General features: G+C 39.6%; 2 protein-coding genes across 2 annotated transcripts; both read left to right on the top strand.

Moving 5' to 3' along the window:
- The first annotated feature begins 5,703 nt into the window (after nt 1-5,703).
- Nucleotides 5,704-7,122, top strand: LOC132430264 (hemoglobin subunit epsilon-4-like). Its single transcript, XM_060019670.1, is given in 4 exon segments — nt 5,704-5,795; nt 5,920-6,142; nt 6,995-7,019; nt 7,022-7,122. Coding segments are annotated over 4 exon segments (441 nt in total).
- A 3,718-nt stretch (nt 7,123-10,840) lies between these two features.
- Nucleotides 10,841-12,443, top strand: LOC132429728 (hemoglobin subunit beta). Its single transcript, XM_060018401.1, has 3 exons — nt 10,841-10,998; nt 11,128-11,350; nt 12,188-12,443. The coding sequence occupies exons 1-3, from the start codon at nt 10,907-10,909 to the stop codon at nt 12,314-12,316; spliced, it is 444 nt and encodes a 147-aa protein (XP_059874384.1). The 5' UTR covers nt 10,841-10,906; the 3' UTR covers nt 12,317-12,443.
- The last annotated feature ends 1,274 nt before the right edge of the window (nt 12,444-13,717 follow it).

Here is a 13,717-nt window from a genome sequence, read left to right as displayed (position 1 = left end):
CTGTCCTTTCTCCACTGTACTTTCCTGCCTCCTTTATCAAAGATAAGCTGAACATATGTGCGTGTGTTTATCTCTGGGCTTTCTATCCTGTTCCATTGATCTATATTTCTGTTTTTGTGCCAGTACCATACTGTCTTGATTACTGTACCTTTGTAGTATAGTCTGAAGTCAGGGAGCCTGATTCCTCCAGCTCCGTTTTTTGTTCTCAAGATTGCTTTTGCTATTCGGGGTCTTTTGTGTTTCCATACAAATTGTGAAATTTTTTGTTCTAGGTTCTGTGAAAAATTCCATTGGTAGTTTGATAGGGATTGCATTGCATCTGTAGATTGCTTTGGGTAGTATAGTCATTTTCACAATGTTGATTCTTCCAATCCAAGAACATGGTATATCTCTCCATCTATTTGTATTGTCTTTAATTTCTTTCATCAGTGTCTTATAATTTTCTGCATACAGGTCTTTTGTCTCCATAGGTAGGTTTATTTCTAGGTATTTTATTCTTTTTGTTGCAATGGTAAATGGGAGTGTTTTCTTGATTTCACTTTCAGATTTTTCGTCATTAGTATATAGGAATGCCAGAGATTTCTGTGCATTAATTTTGTATCCTGCTACTTTACCAAATTCATTGATTAGCTCCAGTAGTTTTCTGGTAGCATCTTTAGGATTCTCTATGTAGAGTATCATGTCATCTGCAAACAGTGACAGCTTTACTTCTTCTTTTCCAATTTGTATTCCTTTTATTTCCTTTTCTTCTCTGATTGCTGTGGTTAAAACTTCCAAAACTATGTTGAATAAGAGAGGTGAGCGTGGGCAACCTTGTCTTGTTCCTGATCTTAGTGGAAAATGCTTTCAGTTTTTCACATTTGAGGACGATGTTGGCTGTGGGTTTGTCATATATTACCTTTATTAGGTTGAAGAAAGTTCCCTCTATGCCTACTTTCTGGAGGGTTTTTATCATAAATGGGTGTTGAATTTTGTCAAAAGCTTTCTCTGCATCAATTGATATGATCATATGGTTTTTCTCCTTCAGTTTTTTAATATAGTGTATCACGTTGATTGATTTGCATATATTGAAGCATCCTTGCATTCCTGGAATAAACCCTACTTGATCATGGTGGATGATCCTTTAAATGTGCTGTTGGATTCTGTTTGCTAGTATTTTGTTGAGGATTTTTGCATCTATGTTCATCAGTGATATTGGTCTGTAGTTTTCTTTCTTTGTGACATCCTTGCCTGGTTTTGGTATCAAGGTGATGGTGGCCTCGTAGAATGAGTTTGGGAATGTTCCTCCCTCTGCTATATTTTGGAAGAGTTTGAGAAGGATAGGTGTTAGCTCTTCTCTAAATGTTTGATAGAATTCGCCTGTGAAGCCATCTGGTCCTGGGCTTTTGTTTGTTGGAAGATTTTTAATCACAGTTTCAATTTCAGTGCTTGTGATTGGTCTGTTCATATTTTCTATTTCTTCCTGATTCAGTCTTGGCAGGTTGTGCATTTCTAAGAATTTGTCCATTTCTTCCAGGTTGTACATTTTATTGGCATAGAGTTGCTTGTAGTAATCTCTCATGATCTTTTGTATTTCTGCAGTGTCAGTTGTTACTTCTCCGTTTTCATTTCTAATTCTATAGATTTGAGTCTTCTCCCTTTTTTTCTTGATGAGTCTGGCTAATGGTTTATCAATTTCGTTTATCTTCTCAAAGAACCAGCTTTTAGTTTTATTGATCTTTGCTATCATTTCCTTCATTTCTTTTTCATTTATTTCTGATCTGATCTTTATGATTTCTTTCCTTCTGCTAACTTTGGGGTTTTTTTGTTCTTCTTTCTCTAATTGCTTTAGGTGCAAGGTTAGGTTGTTTATTCGAGATGTTTCCTGTTTCTTAAGGTAGGATTGCATTGCTATAAACTTCCCTCTTAGAACTGCTTTTGCTGCATCCCATAGCTTTTTGGTCGTCGTGTCTCCATTGTCATTTGTTTCTAGGTATTTTTTGATTTCCTCTTTGATTTCTTCAGTGATCCCTTGGTTATTAAGTAGTGTATTGTTTAGCCACCATGTGTTTGTATTTTTTACAGATCTTTTCCTATAGTTGATATCTAGTCTCATAACATTGTGGTCTGAAAAGATACTTGATACAATTTCAATTTTCTTAAATTAACCAAGGCTTGATTTGTGACCCAAGATATGATCTATCCTGGAGAATATTCCATGAGCACTTGAGAAAAATGTGTATTCTGTTGTTTTTGGATGGAGTGTCCTATAAGTATTAATTAAGTCCATCTTGTTTAATGTATTATTTAAAGCTTGTGTTTTCTTATTTATTTTAATTTTGGATGATCTGTCCATTGGTGAAAGTGGGGTGTTAAAGTCCCCTACTATGAATGTGTTACTGTAGATTTCCCCTTTTATGGCTGTTAGCATTTGCCTTATGTATTGAGGTGCTCCTATGTTGGGTGCATAAATATTAAAAATTGTTATATCTTCTTCTTGGATCAACCCCTTGATCATATGTAGTGTACTTCTTTGTCTTTTGGTTTCCATTTGCATGGAATATCTTTTTCCATCCCCTTACTTTCAGTCTGTATGTGTCTCTAGGTCTGAAGTGGGTCTCTTGTACACCGCATATATATGGGTCTTGTTTTTGTATCCATTCAGCCAATCTGTGTCTTTTGGTGGGAGCATTTAATCCATTTACATTTAAAGTAATTATTGATATGTATGTTCCTATTCCCATTTTCTTAATTGTTTTTGGTTCATTATTGTAGGTCTTTTCCTTCTCTTATGTTTCTTGCCTAGGGAAGTTCCTTTAGCATTTGTTGTAAAGCTGGTTTGATGGTGCTGAACTCTCTCAGCTTTTGCTTGTCTGTAAAGTTTTTAATTTCTCCATCAAATCTGAATGAGATCCTTGCTGGGTAGAGTAATCTTGGTTGTAGGTTTTTCTCCTTCATCACTTTAAATATGTCCTGCCAGTCCCTTCTGGCTTTCAGAGTTTCTGCTGAAAGATCAGCTGTTAACCTTATGGGGATTCCCTTGGGTGTTATTTGTTGTTTTTCCCTTGCTGCTTTTAATATGTTTTCTTTGTATTTAATTTTTGACAGTTTGATTAATATGTGTTTTGGCGTATTTCTCCTTGGATTTATCCTGTATGGGACTCTCTGTGCTTCCTGGACTTGATTAACTATTTCCTTTCACATATTAGGGAAGTTTTCAACTATAATCTCTTCAAATATTTTCTCAGTCCTTTTCTTTTTCTCTTCTTCTTCTGGAACCCCTATAATTCGAATGTTGGTGCATTTAATGTTGTCCCAGAGGTCTCTGAGACTGTCCTAAGTTCTTTTCATTCTTTTTTCTTTATTCTGCTCTGCAATCGTTATTTCCACTACTTTATCTTCCAGGTCACTTATCCGTTCTTCTGCCTCAGTTATTCTGCTATTGATCCCATCTAGAGTATTTTTAATTTCATTTATTGTGTTGTTCATCATTGCTTGTTTCATCTTTAGTTCTTCCAGGTCCTTGTTAAATGTTTCTTGCATTTGGTCTCTTCTATTTCCAAGAGTTTGGATCATCTTTCCTATCATTATTCTGAATTCTTTTTCAGGTAGACTGCCTATTTCCTCTTCATTTGTTAGGTCTGGTGGGTTTTTATCTTGCTCCGTCATCTGCTGTGTGTTTTTCTATCTTCTCATTTTGCTTATTTTACTGTGTTTTGGGTCTCCTTTTTGCAGTCTGCAGGTTCATAGTTCCCATTGTTTTTGGTGTCTGGTTTGTCACAGACCTTGTGAGGATAGACTAGGGATGCGAGGGGTTGGACATCAGAGCAAGGGATAACTGTTTTTAAAGTCAACTCCAAAGAACTGGTTGTGGGATTTACTAAAGAACTGTCTGGTTAAAGTGATGAAAGCTGCCTAAGAATGTTAAATTGATTGCTGTTATCAGGAGAGAAATGTGTGCAGATTGGCTACAGCATTTATGAAGAGAGATCATTATAAACTGCTCAGAGAGAGTGATTATCTAAAAAGTGTGGGAGAAAAACAGGAGTTAGAGGTAACTTCCAGAACTGTTGCCTGGTTTCCTGGAAAGATGGGTGGTTATTCCACGACACTCAGAGTTGCAGATGCCCCTGAGTCTGGGGGCTTGCAGGGTGCACATACTCTGCTGAAGATGGGGGTCAGGACCACCAAACAGCAAGTACCTGGATCCACCCCAGCAGGCCAAACCCACACCTGAGTGTGACTGGGATTCCTAGCTGTAGTCATAGGTCCCTCTTCTTTATTTTATTTCATTGACCTCTTATCTTGAAGCAAATTCTTTTAGCATTAATTCAAACTCTTTTCTTCATATCTCTGTACCAAAGTGCTCACATTAACATAGCTTGGGATGGAGAGCTCACAGATAATCATGTCTGTCATGGTAAACCAGCTTCCAGAAACTTAGCAATTCTTATCCACATTTTACATTTAAGTCTTTTCCAAGCTGAATAGATAAAAGCCTCTTGCTATATCAAATAGACAGAAAGGATTTATTTTCTAGTAGTAGAAATTCATCTATAATATATTGAATATATCGAGTTGAAGTCTTTAAATTTTAGAGTACCTCTGTAAATACACATGGAGATTATTTTTTTATTATTATTATATGTATATATATTTATAAGATTGATCTCAGGGAGAAACAAACAAACCAGCTTTCTGGAGGTCAAAATGTAGGAAAACAAATTCTGAAATAAAGAAACAAAATGAACCATTCCCTCTCCCACTACAAGTGTGCCTTTTCTAGTCCTGTAAGTGCTTATTTGGATGCGTGAGACCAAAGTACCTTAGATCACAGTGGCAGTGGTGTGTGGAGTACTGTCAGTGAAGATTGCCTCTGCCTGATTAGATATGAAGAAACATTACACACAGCCAGAGAGTGTGGATTCAGCACGCAAGAGACAACTCAATTATTCTATAGCCATTGCCAAAGAGAATTCTAATACTCTCTTCACTGAACACAGGAACACCTATTTCCCCAACAGCCAGTTGTGTATTCTCTGATACAAATGCATAGATATATGTATTGGCCAGAGACACTTGTCCATATAATCAGAGTGAAAAAAATTATTCAGGCAAGTGCATGTATTATTGGTAGAACTCAACAACAATGGGGTGGTGCTCAATTTTTCTCTAAATTACCCAGTTCTTACCTATCTTATTTCTAAACAGATTCTGGATTGAGGTCTTTTTTCTTGGTTACAAGAACTATAAAATTATGAGCCCCATATAAGCTTTAGAAGCACTGGTAACCAAGAAGAGCTGTGACTTCTTCTATACCCTGGCTGAAGAGCAGAACAATGTCTTGTAAACACCTGATACAATGCTGAACAGAGTTCTAATTGTTACTCTTCCTAATTCTGTTTATGCCTTATGGTCAATTCAGGGATGGTGGCAGGGAGCTTGAGATATGAATTGCATGGTAGATGGTAGGAGAGAGGACAGCAGAATCCCCCTGATAGAGCCACACAACATTATCAGAGACACAAATGTCCATCTAGCTGACCCTCCCTTGCCCAAGGCCCATCCCTGGTGGTGACAACCCACCTTTGAAAAATAGTCTCATTTTATTGGGAGAAGTAAGGGCCTGGGGACAAGAGATGAGGAATAAAAGGCCATGCAGAGAAGCAGCAGCACAGACTTGCTTCTGGTCCATTAGTGATCACCAGTAAGCTCCCAGACACCATGGTGCGTTTTACTGCTGAGGAGAAAGATGTTGTTGCTAGCCTGTGGGCCAAGATGAATGTAGAGGTGGCTGGAGGTGAGAGCTTGGGAAGGTAAGCACTGGACACAGGTAGGACAGGGGGCAGAAAGGCAGAGATTTTTCCAGAAAGATGGATTGGTCAGGTTTCTTACATACTCTGACTTCCCATCTGCTCTGTGACTATGACCATCCCATAGGTTCCTGGTTGTCTACCCATGGACCCAGAGGTTCTTTTACAGTTTTGCTAACTTATACTCTGAGTCTGCGATAATGGGCAACCCTAAGGTCAAGGCCTGTGGCAGGAAGGTGCTGACCTCCTTTGGAAATGCCATTAAACACATTGACGACCTCAAGGGCACCTTTGCACATCTAAGTGAGCTGCACTTTGACAAGCTGCATGTGGATTCTGAGAACTTCAGGGTGAGTTCTGGGCATGCTTGTGCTTTGTTCTTTCATCCAGGTATCTGTTCTGTGGTTACAGTAGGGAACACAGGTTCTTAAGTCTTACCGTATAGAGGTATTTTTTGGAGGTAATATTTCAGGAAAAAGCTTGATTTTGGTAGTTAGGTTGTTCCTAAGGTCAAAGGTAAGACCAAGTAGAGTAATTAATTATGCTATGACCAGTGGAGGCCACTGGCCATCTGATATTTCTTAAAAATAAATGTCGTGAAGAGCACTGGACAAAAGTGAGCTAAATAGTTTGGCCTGGAGAATACAAATTGAGCCAGGGAGAAGAACACCTTGCCTTTGATAACTGAAATTTTCTATAAAAATCGATGAACACATTTCTGCATGGTTCTTTAGCTTTGAACCAGGAGTAAGCAGGGCAAAGTAAGAGCGACTTTTTCATGGTTTGCCCCTCCTCCTCTCAACTCCAGCAATGATGAAATGCTCTTGTATACGAAGCACTGGATTCTTTGTCAAATGGGTGTCCAAACAATTTGAATGTATGCAATATCTGAAGACTTAGACTACGCGTATCAAGCCCCAGCACTATAATCCTACTTTTAAAAAAGGAAAGAAGCAATCCATAGCAATGCTCTGGGGTCAGAAGTTGGCAGGGAAAATGAGAGAAGGATAGAACACATTGGGGGTTCAGGACTGGGAGTCACTGAAGCCAATGTCAAGCGTATAATGATGCACTTTTGTGGGAGCATGACAATGAAAGTTGCTCAACCTTTTATCAAGAAGGAAATGGATGTTATATCTATTTGCTGTAGGGGCAGCTTGAGACCTTCTGTTCACTATGCACTATCTTCTTTTTATTCCCAGCTTCTAAGCAACATGATATTGATTGTCTTGCAACCCACTTCAGCGAGGAATTTACCCAAAAGACCCAGGTTCCCTGGCAGAAGCTGACAGAAGCTGTGGCTAATGCTCTGGCCAACAAGTACCAGTAGTTGCCTGGCCATCTATGTTGGTGCCTACCTGAGGGCCCTGGGTCCCAACAGTCCATCTCCTGAAGGTGGAGGGAGAGAGCCCTGCCTCCAGACTTAACTCCTATATAATACAAATAAAATAAAAGTCATGCTCTGTAAGGAATATCCTTGTATTTTCTCTCTGTCTTTATCTTTTATAAGTTGATTCAGCTAAAAGAAAGCACTCCTATTGTAATGAGAATATTGGAGATTGAGAGTTTGGGGATGATAGAGAAGGGACCCTTATAAGATTCTACAGGATTAGAGTGGCTTCAAAGGGTAATTACTCCTACGAAGGGAAACTAGACTCTTGAGTTGGACAAGGTCTTTAGAAAAAGGAAGGAAATGGAATTACTCTTGAGAGATGCAAAATGATTATTGATAGTGAGTTGTTAGGACACAAAGTAGGGGACCTGTATAGGCTGTTATTTGTATAAACTCAGAATAGAGTTCTTTTTGGACTATAGCTCAGTTCTATTTAATATAAGAAACATATTTTTAGCAGCTGTAATGCAGTGAAGATGATACTTTTTAGAGACCCAGTTAAGGACTCTGCTCTCAACTTTTTCCTAGCATCTTCAATGGTACTAATGAAGGCAACATCCTTAAAGCATATGAACTGGAAGCTTTGGTTTGAATCTGTCATCACCTGGTAGCTCTTGACCTGAAACACATTTATAATTCTATTGGTAGAGATAAAGGCCATTTATGAGGGAAAATGACAAATTCAAGAATCAGCATGCGAGGTCTAATTGACAGAGGAGAAACTGGCCCATTAAAAGCAGTGGGGTTTTATAAAATTAGAGAATCTGCTAGAGAGACCAGAAAAAGAAGGAAAAGAAGCTATTGTTGCAAACAAAATTACCAGTGAAGTTTCTTGCACACCAGAGTGACATAATCAATAGGGTATTTTAGGGAAATTGATCCATGTGTGGGCATAGACTTGACAAGGCAGAATCTACCCTGAATCTGGGCGTAGGAATTTGCTGTGAGTATAATGAAGTGACAGGTAAAAGACTAAACTTGACAGAAGCAGTGGTACTAAGAAAAAAATCAAATAAAGGAGCACTGTGGCAAAGATGCTGCAGGACTTGAAGCATAGCGAAATAGAGAGTGGAGAAGTCATGGAGGATAGCCAGGTTCCCTGTCTAGTGAATGCAAAGAGGAAATCTATTGACAGAAGAAAAAAAAACCTAGATGTCTCTTACTTAGAGCTGGCAATGGGCATAGCCACCTGTGTAAAAATCACTTCAAATTTCTGTACTGAAGTCCCTGGCATAAAGTGAAAAGCCACGGCTTTTGGATTAACAGACAATGTCAAATTATTGCCCCATTGGCTTGAAACATTTAGTTAACATTTTTCAGAATTAATTTCCTTGTTTGTAAATGGGATAATTATCCCTACCCCACAAATACATTCCAATGTTTCAAGGAGATATTTGTAAAGTGCATTGTCTGTCATTTTTGAAAAGGTAGTGGTAGTGGTTTATATAATGCATTATGATCTGTTCCTCTGTGCCCTGCTTTTTTTTTTTGCGGTACGTGGGCCTCTCACTGTTGTGGCCTCTCCCGTTGCGGAGCACAGGCTCCTGATGCGCAGGTTCAGCGGCCATGGCTCACGGACCCAGCCGCTCCGCGGCATGTGGGATCTTCCCGGACCAGGGCACGAACATTGGCATTGGCAGGCGGACTCTGAACCACTGCGCCAGCAGGGAAGCCCTGTACCCTGTTTCATTGTATATTCTTGAGCTGATTGCATTATTTCTGAGCTTCAGAACTAGATATCTAACTATTTGCTTAATATCCCATTTTGGATTGCTCAAAAGTACAACAAATACAGTATGTCCAAGACTGAACTCTTGATCTTTTCCTAATTTACTCCTGCTAACTGACGCTTCTTTTTGTGTTCCCCTTCTTAATGACTATCCCATCATCAATTGCTCAAGCCTGAAAATAGAGATGTTTTTACTTCCCTCCCTAATACAACATCATCCTATTTGTCTCTCATTTATTTTACCCCCATGTCCACTGAAGCCAAAATAATACAAATCAAATCGTGCCGCTCCAGTCCTTGAATTTTTCAAGTTTTATTTGACTTTCAGGTTAAAGAAAAAGAAACTGTAACATAGTGTAAAGATCGTTCATAGCAACTTCCTATCATATAACATTCCCCCCTGGTCATCTGAATTACAGTCACACTGTCCATCTTTCTATATATAAATCATATAATTTGAATTATTATCCCTGGTAATTTTTAATCAACATTATGTTGTACAATTAATCTGTATTACAGCATGTGATACAGATTCTTTTCATTGTTGTATAATATTTCATTCTTTTACCATAGTATAATTTATCTATTCCACTAAATGAGGAACAATTAAGTTGCTACTGAATTGAGATTCTGAGGCATATTGATGTTACAAGCATTCCTATACATGCCTTTGGATGCACACAAGCAAGCATCTCTGTATATCTAAAAGTATAATTGCCAGGTCATAGGTGCTGCATATATTCTGCTTCAGTAGACACCACCAAATATTCTCAAAAGCAATTATACTGTTTTACACTATCGTTAGCAAAGTATAAAAACTTTTCTTTATCTACAGCCTTGTGAAATTTTGGAATTGTCCATCTCTCCTCTTCTTTATATTCTTTTCCCTCCTCCTTCCCTCTCATTCCATTATTTTCCCTTCTCTTACTCCTTCCATTCCCTCCGTTCTTCCCTCCTTCCTTTGTGCCTCCCTCCCTCCCTCCTTCCTCCCTCCCTCCTTCCTTCCTTCTTTCCTTCCTTCCTTCCTTCTTTCCAGCTATGCTGGTGGGTATATATTTGTATACCATTGTAGTATTATTTTCAATTGAGAAAAGAGTGAAATTCGCTTTGAATCTTCATTCCTGGGTCCAACTCCACTTTTTTCTTGAGGACCTAGCTGTGGAAATTTCTGCACTTGGCGTTTTCCCAGAAACCCTGTTAGACTTTAACAGGCTGAATAAGATAAATCTTGTTTGCAATTCCTTTGCATTCTCTCTTTATTCACATCATATATTTAAGTACTTATGCAATAGGTATCACATCTTTTTCTTTATTTCTCATTAAATTGTTCCATTATAATGCATGCTCCCCAAACCTATTTCAGTAGGTGGTAGAGAGACAATATTTATTACTTTTCTTTCACTTAATGGACATTTATTTCAATGAAGGGATGGGAAAGGAAAGAATTTTGTGACCCAAAGTATTATACAAAGGAGAAAGAAAGTTAAATCTATGGCAAAATATTTATCCACTCCAACCACTTATAAACATATCTAGAGACAAAGTGAAGCTCCATATAGAGTCAACTTCATAAAATTTTTGCTTTCTAGGTTTCAGTTTTCTTATGTATGAATTGAAAGAGTTGGATGGGTTAAACTGTAAGATACATTCCACAATGTTGACTAAAACATTTATGCATAAATGAGACTGGCAGTATATTTGTAGAAGCCACTGATGAAGGAAATGAAGCTGGGAGGTAAGGACAGGGAGAGCAGGGTTTCTGAGTCCCGACACACTGGACCAGACAATCACAGATGAAGGGAACTGAGGAACAAGAGTGCATCTCACATTCCCCCAAACCAATGAACTTGTGTTGTGCCCTGGGCCAATCTGCTCTCAGAAGCAGGGAGGGCAGGAAGCTGGGTGGGGCTTAAAAGGAAGAGCAGGGCTAGCGGCTGCTTACACTTGCTTCTGACACAACCGTGTTCACTAGCAACTACACGAACAGACACCATGGTGCATCTGACTGGTGAGGAGAAGTCTGCCGTCACTGCCCTATGGGGCAAGGTGAACGTGGAGGAAGTTGGTGGTGAGGCCCTGGGCAGGTAGGTATCCAGCTTACAAGGCACGCTTAAGGAGAGTGAATGGCAGCTGGGCACGTGGGGACAGAAAAAGCCCCTGAGATTCTGACAGGTGCTGACTCCCTCTGTCCTTTTGCTGTTTTCACCCCTTAGGCTGCTGGTTGTCTACCCCTGGACTCAGAGGTTCTTTGAGTCCTTTGGGGACCTGTCCACTGCTGATGCTGTTATGAAAAACCCTAACGTGAAGAAACATGGCCAAAAGGTGCTAGCCTCCTTTGGTGAGGGCCTGAAGCATCTCGATGACCTCAAGGGTACGTTTGCTGCGCTGAGTGAGCTGCACTGTGACAAGCTGCACGTGGATCCTGAGAACTTCAGGGTGAGTCTATGGGACCATCAATGTTCTCCTTCTTCTTTTTGTGGTCAAGCTCGTGTCATGGGGAGAGGGCTCAATGGCAGGATGCAGTTTAGAATGGAAGAGAGGTATTCTGGTTATGGCACTATGGACTCCTTGGGACCATTTTGTTTATTTTAGTTTATTTTACCCTGTTTGCTCACAACCATCACCTCCTCTTATTCATTCTTGTTCTCCTCTGTTTGTCCTCTTGCAATGCCTTCTCCTTTTTTAATCACACTTTATTTTGATTGTCTAATTTTTTTTTTTTTTTTTTTGCGATATGCGGGCCTCTCACTGTTGTGGCCTCTCCCGTTGCAGAGCACAGGCTCCAGACACGCAGGCTCAGCGGCCATGGCTCACAGGCCTAGCTGCCCCACGGCATGTGGGATCTTCCCGGACCGAGGCACGAACCCGTGTCCCCTGCATCGGCAGGCGGACTCTTAACCACTGTGCCACCAGGGAAGCCCTGAGTGTCTAATTTTTAAAAAAGACTTTCTTTTTTTATCCACTTAAAAAATGTTATCTAATATTTTCCTCTTATCTCTTCCTTTTGAAGGAAGGAGGATAAAATGTTGTATTGCTTCTTGAAATGGTCCTAAAGAATAAAAATGAAAACACGTTCTGGATTAAGGCAGAAAGAGAGAAACCTTTCTAAATATAAATTCAGGCTGATATGGATGGGTTCACATCAGTAGTAACACCTACACTTCAGCTACCTTTCTGCTTATACCCTAGGGACACAGTTTGGGATGAGACTTAAATACTCTAAGCTGAGTCCCTCTACTAACCATGCTCTTGCTTTTTATCTCTCCCACACAGCTCCTAGGCAACGTGCTGGTGGTTGTGCTGGCTCGCCACTTTGGCAAGGAATTCACCCCGGAGCTTCAGTCTGCCTATCAGAAGGTGGTGGCCGGTGTGGCTACTGCCTTGGCCCACAAGTACCATTGAGATCCTGGCCTATTTCTTGGTGACCATCGGAAGACCATATTCCCCTAGATTCTATTTTCTGAACTTGGGGAAATAATGTCTACCCTCAAGGGTATGGCTTCTGCCTAATAAAGAACTTTCAGCACAATTTCCTGATTCCTTTTACTCATTTCTTTCCCTAAGGATATGGGAAGGTCCCTGAAGGTCTGCAGATAGGGTGTCTTTGTGTCTTATACAAAGAGGTCAAGGGAAATGAGAAAAGGAAGGGGGCCATACACAGTCAGTAATGGATGAAACTTCTATCTTAGAGCGTAAAAACTGTCAAGAAGGCTTGAAATATAGAGTGAATACCGGCATTACAGGGGCTCTATGGTAGACCTCAAACCTAAGAGAGAAACTTCAGGTTAATGCTCTGATCCATTTTCAGTAATTACTCAAAAAATAATGTGCTCAATCAGAGACATAATGATTGCTCAAAGTCTTGTTATGTCTCCTTTTGTCCTACTTCTCTTGCTTGCATGCTGTAGGCAGCAATGCTATACTACATCAGATGTTCCTGTTCTAAGGCATAACCTCCCTCTCTCACTTGCCCCAAAAGACCTCAAAATTAACCCTACCCTCCCTTTTGAGCTAAAGTTCAGTGCTCACATTCCACCTGCTCACATATCTTTTGACCCTGGTCTCAATGAACTTTCCAGTATCACCTAAGGAAATTTTTCCATACCCCCCACCCACCTTCACCCACTTTTCACTTTTCTTCCTATGAAGCACACTCACCCTCCATGCTGTATAAGCATTTCTGCGTATTTTGTACTATCCTACGTGACTACTGTGCCTTTTACAGTAGGTCCTCCAGAGACAGTAAATGTATACTTATTAAATGAAGTAATCAATGAATGAATAATTATTTCTTGTCTTAGAACTCCTGGGAGTAGAGGACAATCCAAACAATAGACCATTGCATAGGGTTTCTCTGTGTTAATGCACAAAGAAAGTAAACCACTGAGGAAGCATATAGGAAAGTAAACCACTCATCAGACATTTGCTGTGTCATCATAGGTAATAAAGTATCTTTGAGCATTAATTTTGTCAAATGTAACATTAGAAGGATTTAGAGAACCTTCTAACTTATATGCATTTCTTTAAATCTATATCATGTTCCTGTTGATTAATTTTAGACTTACTTGTCTACCTGAAACAGAACATGTTGCTTCCATCTATAAAAGGTGTTTTTATAATAATTCTGTTTTACCACCAGGTTATAGACAATGCATTACAGTTTACTGTTTCACCACTATATTGTGAATTAACTGAAGGCGGAAGATTTTTTAAGTATTTATTTGTTTCTTCTCAGGTCATTGCACACAGTAGGCACTGAGAATGCTTTACATCCCAACAGTATGTTTAAGAACCACCTGGTTA

The sequence above is a fragment of the Delphinus delphis genome, chromosome 8 (assembly GCF_949987515.2).
Source record: "Delphinus delphis chromosome 8, mDelDel1.2, whole genome shotgun sequence".
Taxonomy (NCBI): domain Eukaryota; kingdom Metazoa; phylum Chordata; class Mammalia; order Artiodactyla; family Delphinidae; genus Delphinus; species Delphinus delphis.
This window is presented reverse-complemented; position numbering and strand designations above follow the sequence as displayed.

Bases quoted from the DNA above. Each gene is read 5' to 3' on its own strand.
- LOC132429728 (XM_060018401.1), top strand. From the start codon at position 10,907: ATGGTGCATCTGACTGGTGAGGAGAAGTCTGCCGTCACTGCCCTATGG. The intron at 10,999-11,127 runs GTAGGTATCCAG...TTCACCCCTTAG, and splicing joins GGTGGTGAGGCCCTGGGCAG to GCTGCTGGTTGTCTACCCCT. The intron at 11,351-12,187 runs GTGAGTCTATGG...TCTCCCACACAG, and splicing joins TGGATCCTGAGAACTTCAGG to CTCCTAGGCAACGTGCTGGT.